The following is a 21,744-nucleotide window of genomic DNA, read 5'->3' on the forward strand; positions in this document are numbered from 1 at the left end:
CAACAGCAAACCTATAAAGTTCAAGATTTCTCTGTAATTGTATATATCCTTAAATATATCCTACTAAAGATGAGTGAGAGTACTGTTTTGAAAAAGTTACTTGCATTATTTTATTCTTTTTTTAAATATGGAGAATATTTACATGATTCAAAGTCAAAATTACATAAAATGCTTACTTGGAGAACTCCTCCATCAGCTCCTTCCTTCTCTGATCCTCCTTCTATGGGTAATCACTTTCACTAGCTTTTAGTTTATCTCTGGGGATTAGCGCGTACATGTCTGCTTGTACATAAGAGATGTAAGCAAGGGCGTATTTTTTATTTCCCTTTCTCACATTTTTTGTTAGAGTACTGCATGTATGTGTGTGTTGCATTTTTTCACCTAACATATTAGAAATCATTCTATTTCAGTTGATGGAGATTTTCTTCTTTTCTCTCATGGCTTTCTGCATAATACTACCTTATGCAGATATATCATAGTTTATTCAGCCAGCTCCCTGTTGCACTTACGTTGTTTCCAGTGTTTTGCTGTTACAAATAATGTTGCAGTGAATAACTTTGTACATCTGTATTGTTTCATATTTATGGAAGTTTATTTTCAGGGCAAATTCCTAGAAATGAGATTATTGGGTCAAGTGGTAAATGAATATGAATATCTGTTAGCTATTGCTAAATTCCTCTTTATAGGTGTTGTGCCATTTTGCACTCTTACCATTAATGTATGAGAGTGCCTTTCTCTCCACAGCTGGTAGTACTAAAAGATTTTGAGTTTTTACCAACCTGATAGGTGAGAAATGTATCTCAGTTTGGTTTTAATGTGCATTTCTCTGACTATGAGTGAAATTAAACATCTTTTCATATCTGTAGGATCATTAGTATATCTTTTAGTGAGTCATTTATTCATGTCTTTTGTTCATTTTTCCATCAGATTTTTATCCTTTTCCCCTTAAGAATCCTTTATGTATTAGGATTCTGTGATATATTTTAGAGATACTTCCTCTCAGTTTGTTATTTGCCCAAGTCTTTTGATCTTATTATGATGTGTTTTGCTGTACATAATTTTTTAAATAATTTTTTTCACACATGCCTGCATATATATTACATATGTTTAAGATAAATAGGAATATACTGTACTTACAGTTTGATAATCTGCCTTTTTCACATATTAAACTATATCCATTCACATCCATTTGAATTTCATCATAACACTGGGCCATAATTTATTTAAATGATCTCCTATTAATACTAGCATTTAGATTATTTCCAGGTTTTTGCTTTTTATAAACATTGCCGTGATATACATTCTTACTATAGACATCTTTTTGCACTTATCTTTTGGATAAATTATAAAGCAGGAATAGCTTGATCAAGGTGTATGAATATTAAAAAATTTGTACACAGTGCTATAATGTCACTGTAATGATGGTATTTATTGTATTGTTTTAATTTGCATTTGGCTATTTGCAGGGTCAAAACATAGGCAATTATTTTTATAGGTCAAACATTGGCAATTTTGTATATTCCAACTGAATATCATTGGACTACTTATCTTTTTTTGAATTACTATTCTTGTCTTTTGCCTATTTTTCCTTTTCTTTCTTTTGTTCTTATTTTCAGGAGTTCTTCATACTAAGAAATTATTCCTTGTACAAAAAAAATTGTAAATATTTTTTCTACTCAGTCTTTGTTTTGTTTGAACTTTTGCTTATACTATTTTCTTTTTCTTTTTTTTTTTTTGAGATGGAGTCTTGTTGCTCTATCTTCCAGGCTGGAGTGCAGTGGCAAGATCTCGGCTCACTGCAACCTCTGCCTCTCGAGTTCAAGCAGTTCTCCTGCCTCAGCTTCCCGAGTAGCTGGGATTACAGGTGCACACCACCATGCCCAGCTAATTTTTGTATTTTTTTAGTAGAGACGGGGTTTCACCATGTTGGCCAGGCTGGTCTTGAACTCCTGACTTTGTGATCCACCCGCCGTGGCCTCCCAAAGTGCTGGGATTACAGGCGTGAGCCACCGTGCCTGGCCTATATTTTTATTTCCGAGCACATACTTGACCACAAAAAAAAATTTTTAAGATTATCTTTTTAATTTGTGGTTTCTGGTTTTGTCTTGCTTAAAATGGATTTTACCACCCTAAGATTATAAAATGTACTGTGATACCTTTTGCTAATACTTTGTTTTTATTTTTTGACTTTAGCTCTTTAATTCATCTCAGATTTATTTTTCTGTATGGTATGAAATTGTATAGCTAATTATAACCTATGGAAATAATCATTTCTCAATTAATTTGACATGAAAATTTTATCCTAAATGGTTCTTTTTTTTGAGTTTTCTGTACAGTTGTAATGAGCTATTTGTCTATTCCTAACCAGTGTTGAATTATGTAAAATATTTTGGCTTTATAGTACATTTTAATTTTCATAGTGCAAGGCCTCCCTCTTCAATTTTTTTCTTTAGTTTTTAATTTTTGTATTCTATGGTATCAATTTTTAAAATATCTATTAAATGTATTTTTTTTAGGTGAACTTTAGAATCACTTTATTAAGTTCAAAAATTAAAGCTTACTTAGTAATTGAAATTGTAATGTGCTTATAAATTAACTTGGGAAGATATCTTCTTTGCAACAGCATCGAGTCCAGAAACATAAAAAGTTCATTTAGTCAAGTCTTTTACATCATTCAGGAAAGTTTTGTTGTTTTCTTCCTTTGGCTCATGCATATTTTTTGTTGAATTATTTCTATATTTTTGGTATACTTTTGATAATATTTTGGTTGAGTCCTCTATTCCCTAATTTAATTGGAATATAGAAAAATTCTTGTTTTTCCATATTTCTCTCCTATTTGGTCACCTTCTGAACTCATATTATTTCTAAAAGTTTTTCATTTGGCTATTTTTTCTGAGTGAATAATGATATTTTTATCTTTGTCTCTTCCTTTACAGCATTTATAGCTTATTTTTGTTTGTTTCTTTTTGTTACATTAAATTGGCTAGAACCTCCAGAAAATGTTGAATAGTGTTAATGATGGCAAGGATATTCATTTTTTTTAACATTATTGGTATATTTCACCATTAAATTTGATGATTGCTTTTGGTTTTGGAGGATACTCTTTATCAAGTTAAGTTTTCTTGTTGTTTATTAAAAGATACTTTTATCTTTTGTATTTACATGACTGTGCATGGGTATGAATTTTACTTTTGTTTTTTAAATCAGGAGTAGCAGTTGATTTTTTTATGACTTTTCGTCATTTTAGAAATTTTTTGTTGTTGTTAATTCTTCTTCATCTTTTCTGTTCTTTTCCACATCTCACACTATACAGATGTTGAATATTCTAGGTCATGTCCTTGATTGCTATTGCAATCTTCTCTAATTTCCATCATTTTGTCTTAGGGTTTTACATTCAACGAGAATGTTACAAGGGTTTTTCCATTTTGCAAATATTTTTTAGTAATATCCATTCTACTGCTTTTTCCAATGTAGTTTTTGTTTCAGTAATATTTTTGTCCCCAAGAACCCCGTTTTTCTCTGAGCTTCTTTTTTTTTATAGCACTTTGCTCTTGTGTATTATTGCAACATTCCTTTACTTATTACTGACTGTACTAACTGGAACTATCCCAGCTGTGAAATCTAATTACCCATTTGCTCAGATTGCTGTCTTTTGTCTTCACTTTTGAGCTGTTAAACTTTGTTTTTGCCTATTTGTAGAAAGAGAGACTAGATTTGATCAGTCTACTCTCAGTAATTGTGTATATGTTTTTTGTATTTCTTGTGAGGCCTTCCCTTCCAAAATTCATGAGGTGACTGTGGTCCAAAGGCAGACCTCATTTCTAAGCTGAGAGCAAAGAAGCAGGTACCTCCCTTGAGCAGGGTATGGCTCTAGTGGCCCTTGGGCTGTGTAGGCCCATATCATTCACCATGTTGTCAACACAAACCAAAGTCAAGTGAAGCTTGGGATGAATGCTATACACTTTTATATATTCTACACAGAGGGAGATCTTCACACTTGTTGATTTGTTCTCACTCTCCCAACCCTTGCCAGGGAATCTTAGGCTGGCATCATTCAGTAATGGCTTTAATTGGAAATAAGTAGAAACAGAGTAGGAGCCTAGAATCTTAGTTGGTTTTCCTTCTGTGTTTATTGTGGCATTCCCAGTTAGCTGAGATACTGCTCTCTCCTTTCCTGGCCTACTTGTTCTGTTAGGAGACCTACTAAACAAATAATCTACTTTAATTAGCAGGCAGTGATCAAATACAGTCTAGATGATCATGGCTGTGGTCAGCTCTATTGATAGACATTGGCATGGTTCCCCAAGCTCTTCAATTTGCATCTTCCCTCCTACCTCATAGCACCTTGCCATTCTAGGCTTTGAAGTCTTTCAGAACCCAGGTGGTAAAACAATCATATCTCTCAGGTAGGCCTATTCTTTGCATGTGTTCAGTCATAAGTAATAAATTAAATAGCTTTTCCTTTGATCTCAACCTACTTTCTAGGAATTCCTCAAAGTTTATGATCCAGTGATATGCTCCTTAGGTTATCAGCGTTATTAAAGGTACATCTCTTGTTTATATATATTTTTTTGTAATTTCAGTGGGATTTGTCAAAGGAGAAGGTAAATTGGTAGGCTCAATTCACCACCTTGAAAGTAGAAGTTTGCATCTATGTTTAAAGGATAATTAGAGGAAAAAACATGAGACAGTAATAATACTAACTGTATTAAGTGCTTCCTGTATATCCCAAATGATTTTATGTGCTTGTATTTATTCATTTACTCTTCCCTCAAGCACTGGGATGTTTAGGTACTGTTACTGTCCCCTCTTCACAAATGAGAAAATTGAAGTAATGAGTGATTATTCCTTTCGAAGAAGTGATAAAGTGAAGATTTCAACCCACAGGGGTGTGGCTTCAAAGTCTAAAAAGAAAATCAGGAAATGTTTTCAGTTTCTTTAAGAAATTTCTTGAGACGGAAAGGAGGAAAGTAATATCAAAGAATATTGAGTATTCATTTGAGAAATTTAATAAAAAGAGGGAAGAAAATGGACAAGAGCTGAGGTGTAGCAAGAGGTGAAGGAAGATTTTGTGTGTGTGTGTGAAAATATTTGAATGTTTATTTGATAATGGGGAAGATCCAGTTGTGTGCACAAAATTGAAAAAGCAATGTTAAAATACTTAGTGGAGGAAGATACTGTTGAAGGCAGGAAGAGATGTATTTTTGTGGTGCTGCAAGAGACAGTGAGGGAGCCTATGTTAAATTACCTGATTTTTAGCTAAGTAGTAGATGGAAATCATTTGTTAAGGGGAGGTGGGGAGAGAATCATAGGAAGAGATGTAATTGGGTGCGGAGAGAAAAAGTTTTGGAATAAGTACTCTGGGGAATGAGATAGGAACTCAGTTTCTAATAATCATTGTTAGTTTTTTTCTGAGTCTTTCCACAATCTTTACATATGTAAATTCTTTTTTAAAAAAAAAATTTTTGTAGCGATGGTGTCTGACTATGTTGCCCAGGCTGGTCTTGAGCTCCTGACCTCAAGTGATCCTCCTACCTTGGCCTGCCAGAGTGCTGGGATTATATGCCTGGCCTATGCATTCTTTATATATGTAATATATAAAAACTATAGTGGTATTTAGCACATCAAACATTAGCATATGAAAGCTCCAAAAGTCCTCTTAAGAAAGCATCTGTTTTGTGTAACAGTTTCCGTAATGTATTTTATTACTGAATATATTTTTCATGTTATACTTATTAATGCAAAACTTGCTTTGGAATTATCCAGTTTTTTTTTTTTTTTTTTTTTTTTTTTGAGATGGCGTCTTGCTCTGACAGGATAGAGTGCAGTGGTGCTGGCTCGGCTCACTGCAACCTCCACCTCCCAGGTTCAAGTGATTCTCCTGCCTCAGCCTCCTGAGTAGCTGGGATTATAGGCACCTGCCACTGTGCCCAGCTTATTTTTGTATTTTTAGTAGAGACGAGGTTTCACCATGTTGGCCAGGCTAGTCTCGAACTCCTGACCTCATGATCCACCCTCCTCGGCCTCCCAAAGTGCTGGGATTACAGGTGTGAGCCACCGCGCCCAACCTATCCAGTTTAATCTATTCCAGGGTCTTCTAATTTGGAGAGGAGAAAGCAACTTCTGGGTAGGGGAACCAGAAGCTGCACTCCTTTCATATTACTCGAGTCACTCAAAAGTTGGAGACATGTTATCAATTAGTAACAAAATTAGTAATAACTACCACTTATTGAGTACCAGTTTTATTCTTTACGTCTTGTATGTGTGTTTTGGTGGTTCCTCATAGACCTCATTATTTCTGTTACTTATGAAGAAACCCAGGCAAAGAAAGATGAAATAATTTACCCCATTAACTGGTGAAGACATGATTGAAACACAGGTCTTTAATATTTCAGAATCTGTGTTCCTTATAGTGCAGCGTGTGTCTCTCGTACTATCTTATAGTTTTCTTTCAATTGGTAGCATGAAAGAGTTTCATTATACCTAGAGTAGTTCTGGAACTTGGTATTTTCATTATCTCTGTTTGTTCTACCAGAAGTCATTTGTTTCTGTTTATATTAATTACAAGTATGATTACTGAAAGTGATCTAGTGAAAAATTTTCAGTGGTGTAGGTCATTATTTCCCTGGCTGTGTTCCAAAGAACATAGATTGTTAGAGATATTCATAGGAATTCTAAAAACGGGAAGGGGGCTCATGGTAAAATAAATTTTGGAAACACAACATACTGTATATCCTTGGAGAGTTTTGTACATATTAGCAACTTAAAGGCTATAATAAAGAAACCTATTTCCCAGCATTTCCTGAACTAATTTGACAATGAGATATTTTTTCGAGGAATTTGTCTTCACATCTCAAGTCATTAGCATTCATCAAAACCCAGTTCAGTAAATGCTAATATAGACTAAAATTAAGCTTCTGTTTTGGCACATCCTGGTTAGCCTTTCATCAGCTAAGTGTGTTTCATTGCCAGAGCAACTTAAGGATTGTATTTGGAAGTATGCCAGATGCATACTTATTTAGTAGTAAGTATGCTAACCTTTAAATGGTGCCAATGCATATTTTACTTCACATTGCTTTCTTGCCACTGTTTCATTTTAAATACTCTATGCTTTTTAAATACACTTCGGTTAAGTCAGATATATTTGCATGGTTTTTATTCTTATCATTTTAGATATGGGAGAAGGGACTACTATAAATGCAAGTGCAGATGGCAACATTGGAACTATAGAGGATGGTAGTGACAGTGAAAATATTCAAGCAAATGGAATTCCAGGAACACCAATTTCTGTTGCATATACACCATCCTTACCTGATGATAGATTGTCAGTCTCTTCCAATGATACTCAGGTATAAATGGAGGGGTGGGGAGGGGGAGAAATCCTGTTAATCTTACAATTTATAGGCTACCACCACCTTCTCATGAGTATTTTCAGCTGTTGATGCTGCCTGAATTTTATTTAGTTTGGGGAAATAAGAAACTGGGGGTTTTTTTCCCTTCATTTATATAAATTACAGCGATTTTTTCCCCTTCATATTTTGATAGTTACATTTCCAACTTTAAGGTATGTCTCATCTATGTTTACATCTTCTCCACAATCATCTACCAATTGAATTAACATTTAATAAGAACATTCTTATTACATATTCACAAGATAATTCTGGTATGGGCTGAATATTCCTAATCTGAAATTCAAAATGCTCCAAATCCAAAACTTTTTGAGTGCCAAGATGACGCTCAAAGGTCATACACAAAGGAAATGCTCATTGGAGAATTCCACATTTTGGATTTTGGGATTAGGATGCTCAATCGGTATAATGCAGACAGTACAAAATCCAAAAAAATCTGAAACCCAAAACACTTCTGGTCCCAAGCATTTCAGGTGACTGAACCTGTGTTGTAGGGTGAGAAAACTTTTAGAAATTTAGGGAGCTTCACCTTAACCTTTGTTCAGGGCTGCAAAGAAATCAGTGCTATGGTAATGACAGGTTCTTTTCCTGCTTCCTACCCTATATTTTGTGTGTAAAAAACCTGCCTTTTTAGGTAAAGGAGTCCTCCACTAAGTGTCCCATATTTAGGAGTACATTTTCTTGGCTTGGTTGACTTTCAGTTTATGTTTGCCCAGAGTGAGACAAAAAATAAAATAGGATAAAAGCATAAAACAGTCAGTGACAGGTAGTAGTGAGTATAATTTAGGTCTTTGGATAGGATCTTGTCAGGCATGATGTATCAGTTTTTTGTCAGTAATAGTATGAGCTGGGTAAATTTTTAGAGTTTTATTTGGTTTATTAATAAGGAATATTTTTAAAGTGCATTTTTAAAGGTATTTATTGTTGGGTGTGGTCCGTGGAGTATAAAAGAAAAACAATGTGGCAGATTCCCTCATCTGCTTCCCCTTCCAATAGTGGGGGAATCTCCACCTGTTAGTGAATTGAGTGAAATACAGTAGAAGGCTGAAGTGATTGTACACTGGCAAACATCTCTAAAATTTTCATGGTATGTTAACTTGTTTAGGAATCTGGAAATTCTTCAGGACCTTCACCTGGTGCTAAGTTTTCCCACATTTTACAAAAGGATGCCTTTCTAGTATTCAGGTCATTGTGTAAACTGTCAATGAAACCACTGTCAGATGGACCACCAGATCCAAAGTAAGTTATTAACTGTTTTGCCTGACAAATAGAGTTTTTAGGCTTGAAACTTACTGTTAAGGTAATGTTTGGATTTTCTTTTGTTCTTTTTGTCCTATAGAACCATAAAAAAAAATTGGGTGGAGGGGAGGTATTTTACGTTTAAGAAAAAAATATTGAAAAACAATTCAAAACTGCTGGAGTAGATAACTTACACTATTTCCTAAAGGGTATGTGACTTATACTATTTTCTAAAAACAAAAAGTTTCAACATTGCTGGAATAGATAACTTATGCTATTTCCTAAAGGGTGTGACAGCATTCTAGAATAGTGCCTGGTGCATAGGAGGGACTCAATAAGTGTTATCAAATGAATGAATTAATAAATTCTTATTTCCATATAAGTAACTTTGGAGCTAATGTAACCCTGTATCCCAGCCCTAGGTTTCTAAAAACTGCCAGTCAAAAGGTACTAAAACCTAAAAGAAAGAAATCTTAAAAATTGTAATGAAAGATAATGCATATTCATTAAGGTCTGACAAAATGCCCTAGGATGATATCTTTGTCTATTGGGATCAGGAAGAACTTTGAGTTAGGAGCCACTTGTCTAATTTTCATGAAATATATTAGATTAAGCCATAGGAAAGTACCATTTTTGTAAGTCATAAATGGTCAAGTATCCTCATGATTCAAATATAACTAATTACTCTTGAGATTGAGTTTGGAAGTTATATGAGTTGCCCGCCTCTCTAATATTGCAGCGTGATGTATTGCAGTATGACAATTTTAGAACTTTCTGGAGAAAGAAACCTTGGAGCAGACCATAACTTTAAGAAAGGGATATTGAAATAGAGATGTAAGGAAACAGTACTTCAATTTAAAAAAATTCTATTGAGTGTTTCAGTTTCTGAGTGGCAACTGAGCAGACCAGAGACAGTTGCTGTGAACACTTCATACATATGTGGAAACTACATTTGTTATATTTGTTTAATTTTGTCAGATTGTACCAGTTCAGGGAGAAACATCCTTTAGACCCAGAAGCCTAAAATCATGAAATCTTTTTAGACCCAAGCCCTGAGTCAGAAATCAGCATTCAAAAATCTCATTAAAAAATCAACAGTTATGAATTTTAAAAAGTCTCATTCAAAAATCACCAGTTTTAACATCTCATTCTGAATCAATGAAGACTACTTTGAGAAAGAGAAGAATTTGGTATTATTGCTGAAGGCCATTTTTGCCATGCTTTAAAAATGTTATTGACCATTAAAGCCTCAGATGCTTTTTTCCAAATCAAATGTAAAAATTGTGATTTGAAAGAATGCTAGAAACAGAAAAGAAGAAATTCTTTAAAATGCTGAGAATGAAAAGGACACAAAGGAAAATAATATGAATTTTGAGGAGTACTTAGTAGGGAAGAGTATGCTCATTTATTCCTGAAAAAAGAGTGACCTGGTTTTGAAAAGATGCTATCTTTAATGTTACAAAGGATTCTTATGAGGAATAATGTAAATTAACAAGCCTTATACTTAGTGGGTTTAAACCAAATATTAGGAAATTTTGTTTGAAGACCTTCTTGACTTTTGACTATCAGGGTCATTAAACAATGGAATTGAATACTGAATACACCCTTAGAAGCTATTCTTTTTCCAAAAGAATATGTAGTTTTCTGTCTTTAATGATTTTTTTTTTTTTTTTTTTTTTTTTTTTTTTTTGCCAAATGTCAAGCTTTTGTAGTTACATAATTTTCTTTTTTTTGTCTTTGCTTCCCCTTATATTTTCTGGTCTTGCTAAAATGATGATCCAGGAAATGTTCTTTAAGCCTGAATCATGATTTCAAACTACCCCATGAAAAACTGCAGACCTGAAATTTCCAGCCTCTTTTGCCTATCAAAAGTATAACTTATTGTGTCATAAGATAGTTGTCTAATCATTTCTTCATTCATTATTGCCTTGTACACAGTAGGTATTTAATAAATGGATGAATACAAGAATAAGTCCATTAATTTTTTTTAGCATGTACAGTGTACAAGATGTTTTGTTAAATGTTGGGAATACAAATATAAAACATACTTAGAACAAACATTGTTATAGAATGGTAAGCTGCAGGATTTAATTACAATAGGAATTGAGCATAATAGGTGATAAATGTGAGCTAGAATAGGAAGTAGTGTGTGAGCCTTGGAAGAATAGAACAGGAGGGGAGGTGGTGGGTTAATTTGTAGTTCCCTGTAGCTATTTGAAGTCTTAGTTCTCGCTGTCTCTAACTTGATTTATCTAAGCATTTTTTTGGTAATTATGTATTTGCTGCACATATTCTTAGATTCAAAGGAAGACTCAGCACAGTAGCCATCTTAGAAACATGATTGTGTAGTAATGAGCCATAATATTATTGGCTCCAGTTTCATTTCAGAGAAAGTAGTATTTTTTTGTGATACCCATTTACGTGAAATTAACAATTCCTTATTAGATTTACGTAGCTTCTTGAATTACTTGACATTTATAACCATAAAATTTTTCAGGTGGAAATCAAGGGCAATTAAATTTACTATATAGTGTAAATGTGACTGAAAGCAGCATTTGGGCTTTTTTTTTTTAAAAAAAAAACCAACTGCTAGAGCATTTTGGTGTGTTCTGCATTTGAAATGTTGCCTGGGTTCAATGTCCTTGATCTGTTGGGCTTTAGAGATCAGTTTCAATGGGAGGAAAATTGTGTTTGCAAAATCAAATAATTAAAACACTAGATGGTGATCAAAAGCATGCCATAGTATATTGATTGGGAAAGAAATTAAAAATTTTAAGCCAAAAACTACTTTTTCAGCTTTTCATTACAAAATTATTTAGAATAAGTTGCTAAGCTATTTAAGTTTGTATTTTTATTTTATTTTATTATTATTATTTTTTGGACACGGAGTCTCACTCTGTCACCCAGCCTGGAGTGCAGTGGTGCGATCTCAGCTCACCGCAGCCTCCACCTCCCAGGTTCAAGTGATTCTCCTGCCTCAGCCTCCCAAGTAGCTGGGATTACAGGTGCCCACCACCACACTCGGGTAATTTTGTATTTTTAGTGGAGACGGGGTTTCACCATGTTGGCCAGGCTGGTCTCAAATTCCTGACCTCAAGTGATCCACCTGCCTCAGCCTCTCAAAGTGCTGGGATTACAGGCAGGAGCCACCACGCCTGGCCTTAAAGTTTTTAATTGTTCTGAATACCTCTATATTTATTTCAAAAGAAAAAAAAAATCTTTAAATGGTTACTGAAAAAGTAAGCTTGAATTAGTGCTGTCACTTGTTAATGCAACCAAAACTTTTTTTTTTATTGTTTAGGATTTTTGAATAGCATAACCAGAAAAAAGTCCATTGGAACTGTTGTGTATTAATACTAAATATGGCATGTAATCTGAGAAGTTGATGATGATTTGTATGGAGAAGTATGGTTGTATAAGAAAGGAACACAGCGTATATCTTCACACTATTTTTTTCTTTTCCAGTGAAACAATAGGTTGATGTTAAATATTTGTGAATTTTTTTTTTCTTTTTAAAAAGTTTGTGGGCCAGGCGCGGTGGCTCATGCCTGTAATCCCAGCACTTTGGGAGGCTGAGGTGGGTGGATCACGAGGTCAGGAGATCAAGACCATCTTGACTAACACGGTGAAAGCCCATCTCTACTAAAAATACAAAAAAATTAGCTGGGCGTGGCGCCTGTAGTCTCAGCTACTTGGGAGGCTGAGGCAGGAGAATCGCTTGAACCTGGGAGGCGGAGGTTGCAGTGAGCTGAGATCACTGCACTCCAGCCTTGGTGACAGTGAGACTCTCTCAAAATAAATAAATAAATTTAAAAAGTTTGTGAAATTTATAAATATATGGTTCAAGGGAACATCAGTGAAAGCATCTGTTGTTAGTGGCTAAGTTGTTCATGTACTGTACTTTTTTATGTTATAGAATTTTCTCTTCCTCTCCATTTACAAAGGTTATGAAATTATGTGTATCTGGAAATATTTTTGGAACAACCTATTATTACCATAATGCCAACCTTGTTCATATACTGTGCCTTCTTTTTTACATTTTAGGTCTCATGAACTACGATCCAAGATTCTTTCATTGCAGTTACTTCTATCCATTCTGCAGAATGCAGGACCTATTTTCAGGACAAATGAGATGTTTATTAATGCTATTAAGCAGTATCTTTGTGTTGCACTCTCAAAAAATGGAGTCTCATCTGTTCCAGAGGTTTTTGAGCTTTCTCTTTCTATATTTCTTACTTTGTTGTCAAATTTCAAGACACATCTGAAGATGCAAATTGAGGTACGTTTTGCATTTAGGCATTGAAATATAATATTACTATTGGATATTTCATTTGTTTCATGTTAAATCATATTTGAATACACTGCAAAGTTCTCCAGAATGTGAAATAGTATTTGTATATTGCCATGCACTTGTTTTTTTTCATTCACCTGTTCAACTAATATGTGCCAACGAAGTACTAGGCACTGGATAAGCACTAAGAATGCCAAATGAGATAAGATGCAGCCACTGTCCTCAAGGAACTTGTACAAGTTGAATAAATGGTTCTTGCTCTCTTGAATTAATTTGGTCCTCATAATAGCTTTGCCATTGTCTATGTGGTATATTATAATACATTTGTTTATCTTAAAAGAAAGTTCCAAATATATATTGCATGTCCATTATTTTAAACCATTTATAAATATTAGGCATTTTAAAAGATGTGATTGAGGGGCATTATATTTTGGGGTTCTATTTTGGATATTTGAAAAAAATTAATACTTGCTTTGTACTTTTTTTTAACGTATATATTCCTAAAGTTTTCTCCCAGGATCTTTGGAAATAGAATAGCAATCATGTGGTTCTAAAATACTGTCAGAGATTTAGTAGAACTAAATTAGGGCTTTTTTTCAGTCGTGTCTGCATGTGTTGTGCAAGTGTACCAGTCTCTTTTTTTTTTTTTTTTTTTGAGACGGAATCTCACTCTGTCACCCAGGCTGGAGTGCAGTGGCACGATCTCGGCTCACTGTAAGCTCCGCCTCCCGGGTTTACGCCATTCTCCTGCCTCAGCTTCCCGAGTAGCTGGGACTACAGGCGCCCACCACCTCGCCAGGCTAATTTTTTGTTTTTTAGTACAGATGGGGTTTCACTGTGTTAGCCAGGATGGTCTCGATCTCCTGACCTCGTGATCCACCTGCCTCGGCCTCCCAAAGTGCTGGGATTACAGGCGTGAGCCACCGTGCCCGGCCTTTTTTTTTTTTTTTTTTGAGATGGAGTTTCCCTCTTGTTGCCCGGGCTGGAGTGTAATGGTGCGATCCACCACAACCTCCGCCTACCGGGTTCAAGTGATTCTCCTGCCTCAGCCTCCAGAGTAGCTGGGATTATAGGCGTGTGCCACCACGCCTGGCTAATTTTGTATTTTTAGTAGAGACGGGGTTTCTCCATGTTGGTTAGGTTGGTCTCAAACTCCCGACCTCAGGTGATCTGTCCGCGTCCGCCTCCCAAAGTGCTGGGATCATAGGCGTGAGCCATTGCGCCCAGCCTTAAGTGTTTTTTTTTTTTTTTTTTTTTTTTAAGGTGTACCAGTTTCTGAGTTTTTGTTTTCATCTTCAAATAAAATTTAAAAATAGTACTTTATGTTTTACCAATTTAATGAATGCTTTTTTTCAATTTGTTATTTGTTGAAATGTTGTTTTGGTTGTGATGTTGTATGTTTTAAAAATACTCTTATGTTGTCAGTTTTTACCTTCATATTATGTTTGATATACAGGTTATATTTTAATTTTTGTTAATTTTATATTTAATCCTAACTCAAGACTCATAATTCACTAGCTTGTTAGAAAGGATAAATTATTTTTCCAGAATTTCGAAATGGCTAAAATAGTCATATTATCCTTTAATGTTAATGTTCTGTAATAGCTGTCAAGATTGATTTAGAACATTGTTATGAGAATGAAACAGAATTAGGCCTTGATATTTTAAGTGAAAAGCTTTTTAATTTGGGCCATATTTTTGGACAGGAAACCATTTTTGGTGCCTATATGATGTATAATGTCAAGTTTTAAGAATTTGCCATATGTCTGTTAAGATAATACAAGGCGTTTAACTAGGAAGAGTTGCCGTTTTTAGATAGTTTTTCCCCATTATCTGTAGTAACTATAAATAAAAGACAGTTAAAAAAACTTTTGGAACTTTTACTTTTGTAAAAAACAGAAGTCTTTCATTTGATGATGAGACATTTAAGTTGGCATTAGAAAATTTTGTAATACTCGGCCGGGCGTGGTGGCTCACGCCTGTAATCCCAGCACTTTGGGAGGCCGAGGCGGGTGGATCACGAGGTCAGGAGATCGAGACCATCCTGGCTAACACAGTGAAACCCCGTCTCCACTAAAAATACAAAAAATTAGCCGGGCGTGGTGGTGGGCGCCTGTAGTCCCAGCTACTTGGGAGGCTGAGGCAGGAGAATGGCGTGAACCCGGGAGGCGGAGCTTGCAGTGAGCCGAGATCGCGCCACTGCACTCCAGCCTGGGCGACAGAGCAAGACTCCATCTCAAAAAAAAAGAAAATTTTGTAATACTCTATGTAGCTGATTACAGATTTTTTTGGTCACTGAGATTCTGCTTCTGTAGCTACTGTTTACAGACTGTAAAATATAAATTCTTAGATCTAGATATCAAAAATTATTTAAGTTGAGATTACTATTTTTGCACAGCAAATTCAACTTTGCAAAAATGAATTTGAAAGGAAAAACTTTAAGAAATTTCTTGTCAGTTTGTAGATGGTAGATTCTCGTTACAAAATTATTGTAATCTAATTTTTAAAAATTAGGTTTATTTCACTGCTTATTGTCCCTCAGGGGGAGATAATGAGGATAAAAATGAGATAAATATAGATATACTTTCAAAAATGTTATACACACTCAAATTATAAATGAGTCGAGAGCCAGGCACAGTGGCTCACGCCTGTAATTCTGGTGCTTTGGGAGGCCGAGGCGGGTGGATCACCTCAGGTCAGGAGTTCGAGACTAGCCTAACCAACATGGAGAAACCCCATCTCTACTAAAAGTACAAAATTAGCCAGGTGTGGTAGTGCATGCCTGTAATCCCAGCTACTTGGGAGCTGAGGCAGGACAATTGCTTGAACCTGGGAGGCAGAGATTGCAGTGAGTTAAGATTGCGCCATTGCACTCCAGCCTGGTCAACAAGAGCAAAACTCCGTCTCAAAAAAAAAAAAAAAAAAGCTGAACGTGGAGAAAGCCCAGCTATGAAAACCTAGATTTGCAAAATAAAATTAAGATTGTTTTTACATGAAGATTCATTTTATGAGAATCTTCACTTCAGAGTTTCTGTGATGTGATTTTTTTCATGGGTCTTAAATTATATATCTATTCCAGAAGATACAGTTTATGTACAACTTTTCAGGAGAACATATGTGAAGACAGCATACTTTAGAGCTGTTGTTCCACATACATATATTATAGGTGCTCGATAAATTATTAAAAGGTTGGTTTTTTTAGAGCCCCTGTTATGATAGGCATAGTATCTTATATTATGGCAGTAGGCGTTTGCTTATTAGTGCAATTTGATAATCCATAGATAGTAGCTGAAATTTTTTCTTCCCTCTCTCTTCCAGTCTATGTTATTTATTTTGTTAATCAGAGAATCCCAAAGGTTTTTGATTCACGAGGCTGACTTTTCATGAAAGTTGTACTTTGGCCAGAGGAATACCTCCAGTTCTATGTTCTATTTATTAGGCAGGGCCAAACAGCTTAATGGATATTTGTCTTCACAGCCTCCTATGTATTTCAAAGACAATAGTATGCATAAAGTAAAAGAAAAATAATGTTTTTATTTTATTCGTAACCACAATTACCACTGGGATGTGTGTGCCTATTAGAAACTGCACACAGCTTCTTAGATCTTGGAATTGAACACTGTCCCCCTCATTCCTGTACTTCATTGATTTTCATTCAGTACTTGGTTTTTATCATAGCAACTACCAAAACCCAGCTTTGCAGAGATAATTATGTCATTGAAGGGAATGTAGTGTGATCTGAAGCCATGAGCAATCTTTTGAAGTATCCAACAGAAGTAGCTCCCTCTGAATTTTGCCTCAGAATTTTTCCATGGCACCCTCATGAGTTTGCTACAGTATTCTGGGGTACCTTGATGCAGTTTTTGGGAATTGTGGCCATGTTGCCATAAGTATTTATTGAACACCTACTATGTACCCTGCAATGTGGATGTGATCCTGATCAAGAAAGACCTGGTCGTTATTGTCTTCAAGCTGACAGTCTATAGGAGATACTGATATTAAACAAGTAAATAGAAATATGCTGAGTTTTGTGAAAGAAAATCACATTACAGGGGTACCTAATCCAGTTAGGGGTAGATACTATAAATGTGATTTTCTGGGTTCATAATGTGTGTTTCATGAATGTTAATATGTTGGTTGTTTCAGTCATTCCTTCTTAAAGTCACTTTTATAGAATACATTTAAATCTGAAAATTATCCTTTTTTTTTTTTTTTTTTTTTTTTTTTTTTGAGACAGAGTCTCGCTCTGTCGCCCAGGCTGGAGTGCAGTGGCGCAATCTCGGCTCACTGCAAGCTCCGCCTCCCAGGTTCACGCCATTCTCCTGCCTCAGCCTCTCTGAGTAGCTGGGACTACAGGCGCCCGCCACCACGCCCAGCTAATTTTTTGTATATTTAGTAGAGATGGGGTGTCACCGTGGTCTCAATCTCCTGACCTCGGGATCTGCCTGCCTCGGCCTTCCAAAGTGCTGGGATTACAAGCGTGAACCACCGCACCCGGCCTTAAATCTGAAAATTCTTATCTGTTAAATTGAAATTTATCTCATTAGGTTGATTAACTCATTGCTTGATTATTTGCTGTAAAGAGTAGTGAGAAATAGTTCATATGTAATTTTCAAACAGTAGAGATTTTCACTTTTGTGAGTAATTAGAAAAATAAAACCGTATAAGACTTAGATTGTTTTCATTGTGTTGATTAGAGTATCAGTTACATTTAAATCTGCGAACAGTTAGGCCTGTCAGTACTAGAATGTCTCTGAAAAATATAACTGATGAACAGAAGTATAAATTACACTTTTGGAGGGGGATTATAAAAGCATAAGTTATATTCTCTAAAAATGTTCAAGAAATTATCACCTAGAGGAACTCTAAATCTTTGCATATTTCTTTTGTAGCAGTTGTGTTGAGAACAAAACACATCAGTATGAATTGCAGTACTAATAACTAGAAGGGCAAGTTTAAGTCACTTACCCAAGATATTTTAGTCCTGAGGTTTCAGATATGGAACTCTAAAGGAGTTGAACTCCATAGGAGCCTGGGTCCTAATATCTGCTCTACAGCTTTGGGATGTTTAAAAAGTGATCACACATATGAATTCTAAACAATATTTTAAACAGAAGTTTTCTCCGAATCACAGGTGTTCTTTAAAGAAATTTTCTTATACATTTTGGAAACTTCTACCAGCTCATTTGATCACAAATGGATGGTTATTCAGACACTGACGAGGATTTGTGCAGGTATTTTAAATTATCCTTTTTATTATCTCTTTCTTATTATTAGATATTTAAAAGGCCAAACATACTCACATCCTAGATGTACTTTGTTGAAATTAATGTTATATTGTTACAGATGCTCAGAGTGTAGTGGATATTTATGTAAACTATGACTGTGACTTAAATGCAGCCAATATATTTGAAAGACTAGTAAATGATCTATCAAAAATTGCTCAAGGAAGGGGCAGTCAAGAACTTGGTATGAGTAATGTTCAGGTAAGAACTTTAAAAACATTTTCAAATTTAAACTTTACCAGGAAAGAGTCATGTATTTTCCTTAAAAGACCTTTTAAAAAAAAAAAAAATTGTATTTTTGAATTACTTTGTAGGAATTGAGCCTGAGGAAAAAAGGTTTAGAATGCTTAGTGTCGATTTTGAAGTGTATGGTTGAATGGAGTAAGGATCAGTATGTGAATCCCAACTCTCAGACAACTCTTGGTAAGGTGATACTCTGAGTTATAATTCTTTGTCATTTTAAGTGAATAATACTTTGGAGGATAGTTGCAGCTGCTGTTAAACCAATTTCATGACATATTTATTCATTTAACTGATGAGGAAACATTCTTTGTGAGTTAAATATCTAGCTTTAAAATTGTGAAATTTTTAACTTAGTTATCCAAACTATTTTTTTCTAAATCTTCTTAGAAATATTTTGACTGTGTAAAATGAAGCATATTTATGCAACTTTCTTGTATTATAATTATAGAGGAAACATATAAAAGGCAGTATGTTTTAAGAAGGTTGAATTGTTCATCTGTGTTTGATGTTTACCCTCACTCAGAGAAAAACTCATAGCTGCAGGGCTACACTGGTGTTATCGAAAACAATTCCTCATGAGGAATGAGCTGAGAGCAGAAATCCAGTGGATACTCAGCACTGCAACTGCAAAAAGAACTCCTCCTAATGGTGCAGACTATACACGTACAAATTACAGTGTGTTTTAATATCAAAGTATGTTGTTTACTGTTACCTAATAGTTATTTTGTATTAAATAGATATCTAAGCAACATTGAAATGCCTTGCCTTATTCAAGAATTTGTTTGCCCTTACACTTTTTTTTTCTTTGATAGAATAATGTACTCTTATCAATTTTTCTTCTTTCAGGTCAGGAAAAACCCTCAGAGCAAGAGATGAGTGAAATCAAACACCCTGAGACAATAAACAGATACGGAAGTTTAAATTCCCTGGAGTCAACATCATCATCAGGAATAGGCAGCTACAGTACACAGATGTCTGGTACTGATAATCCAGAACAATTTGAGGTCCTAAAGCAACAAAAAGAAATAATAGAACAAGGGATAGATTTGTAAGTGTCACAGCTTAAGGAGAAATGTTATTGAATATCCCTCTGCCAGTATGGTGCTACCCCTGCCGTGGGTTTATCACCTTATAATGAGTAAAATGGAGGATAGTTCTCATGGATCTAATTCACGAGGCTCCTATTCAGCCCCCCTTGTTCATTGCAGTCTAGCCCAACTAGATTCCTGTAATGCCCAACCACTCTTGTCATATAAATTAATTTGTCACCATATTATAAGTGCTGTTGATGAGTATCATCTGTGCAATTTTGCACTGTTTAGTTCATGACATCCCCCCATTATATTTTCTAATCATGTGACAACTCAAAACATTTAAAATATGAAACTTCTAATAGCTATCAGTACTCCTTTATAGGTTTTACATTTTTTCCAGCTGGGTTACAAATGTACTATTCTTGTTATTGATTTCATTTTTATATGTTGATAAGGTGATCACCTCTGTTCCAGCCTGGCTAGTAGTGTACCAGATCCTAATTTTGTGAAATCAGTTTTCTCACTAAGCTTTGTGATACCTGCCTGCTCCTGGACTGTTTCCTTTGTGAATATCGCCATGCTGCCTTCCTTTCTCTTGTTACCCATCTCTTTTTTCAAAGAGATGCCATAAGGAAAAATGAAATTGTTTGCTGTCTCCATGAATCTAACTATTATAAACTTTAAAATTCCCCCGTGTGCTTACTTGGTTTGCTACTTTTGTAAAGCATTTCTTCCTGATACTTAAGCAGTGCCTTTTAGTGAATGTTCAGGTGTCTTTTTTCTCCAGTGTTAATATGAAAAACAATTTGACAAAAATGTACACATATTCTATTTTAAAATTACAAAATCTTACCAAATTGCCTCAGGAAATAGCTGTCACTACTGCATTAATTCTAATTGTTCAGTCAATATTTATTAAAGTCTCATATTTCCAGATATTATGCAAGGTCCTGGGGAAGCTAGATACATGGAACAGCCCTTCCTTCTGAGAGGCTCTTGGTCTAGTATGTGTAAACAAATATGCATATTAAAATTCTGCTGGTCACCCAGCAAACACATATTTGGTACTTGGGACTATTGCCAAGCACCATGAAGGCACTGGTCCTTGTATTCAAGATTACATTCTAAACATGAGCGATTTTTAAAAATAGTACTGCGTAGGCCGGGCGCGGTGGCTCACGCTTGTAATCCCAGCACTTTGGGAGGCCGAGGCGGGCGGATCACGAGGTCAGGAGATCGAGACCACGGTGAAACCCCGTCTCTACTAAAAATACAAAAAAATTAGCCGGGCGTGGTGGCGGACGCCTGTAGTCCCAGCTACTCGGAGAGGCTGAGGCAGGAGAATGGCGTGAACCCGGGAGGCGGAGCTTGCAGTGAGCCGAGATTGCGCCACTGCACTCCAGCCTGGGCGACAGAGCGAGACTCTGTCTCAAAAAAAAAAAAAAAAAAAAAATAGTACTGCGTAAGGTTTATAAAAGAGTGTCGTACAGAGTAAGTACTGCCAAGGTACTTATTTTGAAGTACTTGAGAAATGAGAAGGAGTAGTCAGAGGGCTTCAAAGTGGAAGTCTCCCAGTCCTTCTCTCAGCAGCTGGACTTGCTTTCTGCTTAATACAGCCATTGATGAGAATGCCTTCATGGAACTGTGTTCCTAGTATACTTGTCTACAACTGTTTCATGACACCAGTCTATCCTGTTTGTCTCCTACCTTTTTGACTATGCCGTCTCAGTCTTGTGGGCTGTTTTTTCTTTCTTCCTGCATGCATCTTAGCATTGCCAGAGTTCTGCTTCTCAGTCCTTTTCCAACATCAACCCCTTAGTTCTCCTACCCAAAACAAAAGACAAATAGAGAAGCCTGTTATTTTTGTATTTCTTATCTACGGTAGTAACCCCAGCATGCTACTAAATTTATAAGCTAAAATCCTGGGACTTAGCTTAGATTTTCCCCTCATAGGATTAGATTCTCGAATCTAATCTGTCACTAAGTCTTGCTGATTATACTTCCTAATATCCCTGCAATCTGTTCTCTTTTCTCCATCTCCCACCGCTATTCTTGCAAATCAAATCATGATTATTTATTTCCTCAACTAGTATAATCTTTCAATTGGCTTACCTTTTTCTTTGGTTTTGTTCATTCTTCAGTCTTTTCTCACACTTAACTAGAGTAACCTTTCTTGAATGAAAGTCTTTTTTCCCTCTCTTAGAGAATAAAACCAAAGCTGCTTTGAAGATATAATACCTTCA

General features: G+C 35.5%; 1 protein-coding gene across 7 annotated transcripts in view; it reads left to right on the forward strand.

The window, feature by feature from the left end:
- ARFGEF1 (ADP ribosylation factor guanine nucleotide exchange factor 1) overlaps positions 1–21,744 on the forward strand; it is a 170,630-nt gene that overhangs the window by 58,130 nt on the left and 90,756 nt on the right. For all 7 annotated transcript variants that reach the window (XM_063611518.1, XM_063611519.1, XM_055299111.2 and 4 more), the window contains 7 exons: positions 7,174–7,349; positions 8,515–8,648; positions 12,693–12,927; positions 18,074–18,173; positions 18,286–18,425; positions 18,539–18,647; positions 19,314–19,515. In XM_063611518.1, coding sequence (XP_063467588.1) covers positions 7,174–7,349; positions 8,515–8,648; positions 12,693–12,927; positions 18,074–18,173; positions 18,286–18,425; positions 18,539–18,647; positions 19,314–19,515 — 1,096 coding nt within the window. The remainder of the gene's footprint in view (positions 1–7,173; positions 7,350–8,514; positions 8,649–12,692; positions 12,928–18,073; positions 18,174–18,285; positions 18,426–18,538; positions 18,648–19,313; positions 19,516–21,744) is intronic.

Source organism: Symphalangus syndactylus, chromosome 11 (assembly GCF_028878055.3).
Source record: "Symphalangus syndactylus isolate Jambi chromosome 11, NHGRI_mSymSyn1-v2.1_pri, whole genome shotgun sequence".
Lineage (NCBI taxonomy): Eukaryota > Metazoa > Chordata > Mammalia > Primates > Hylobatidae > Symphalangus > Symphalangus syndactylus.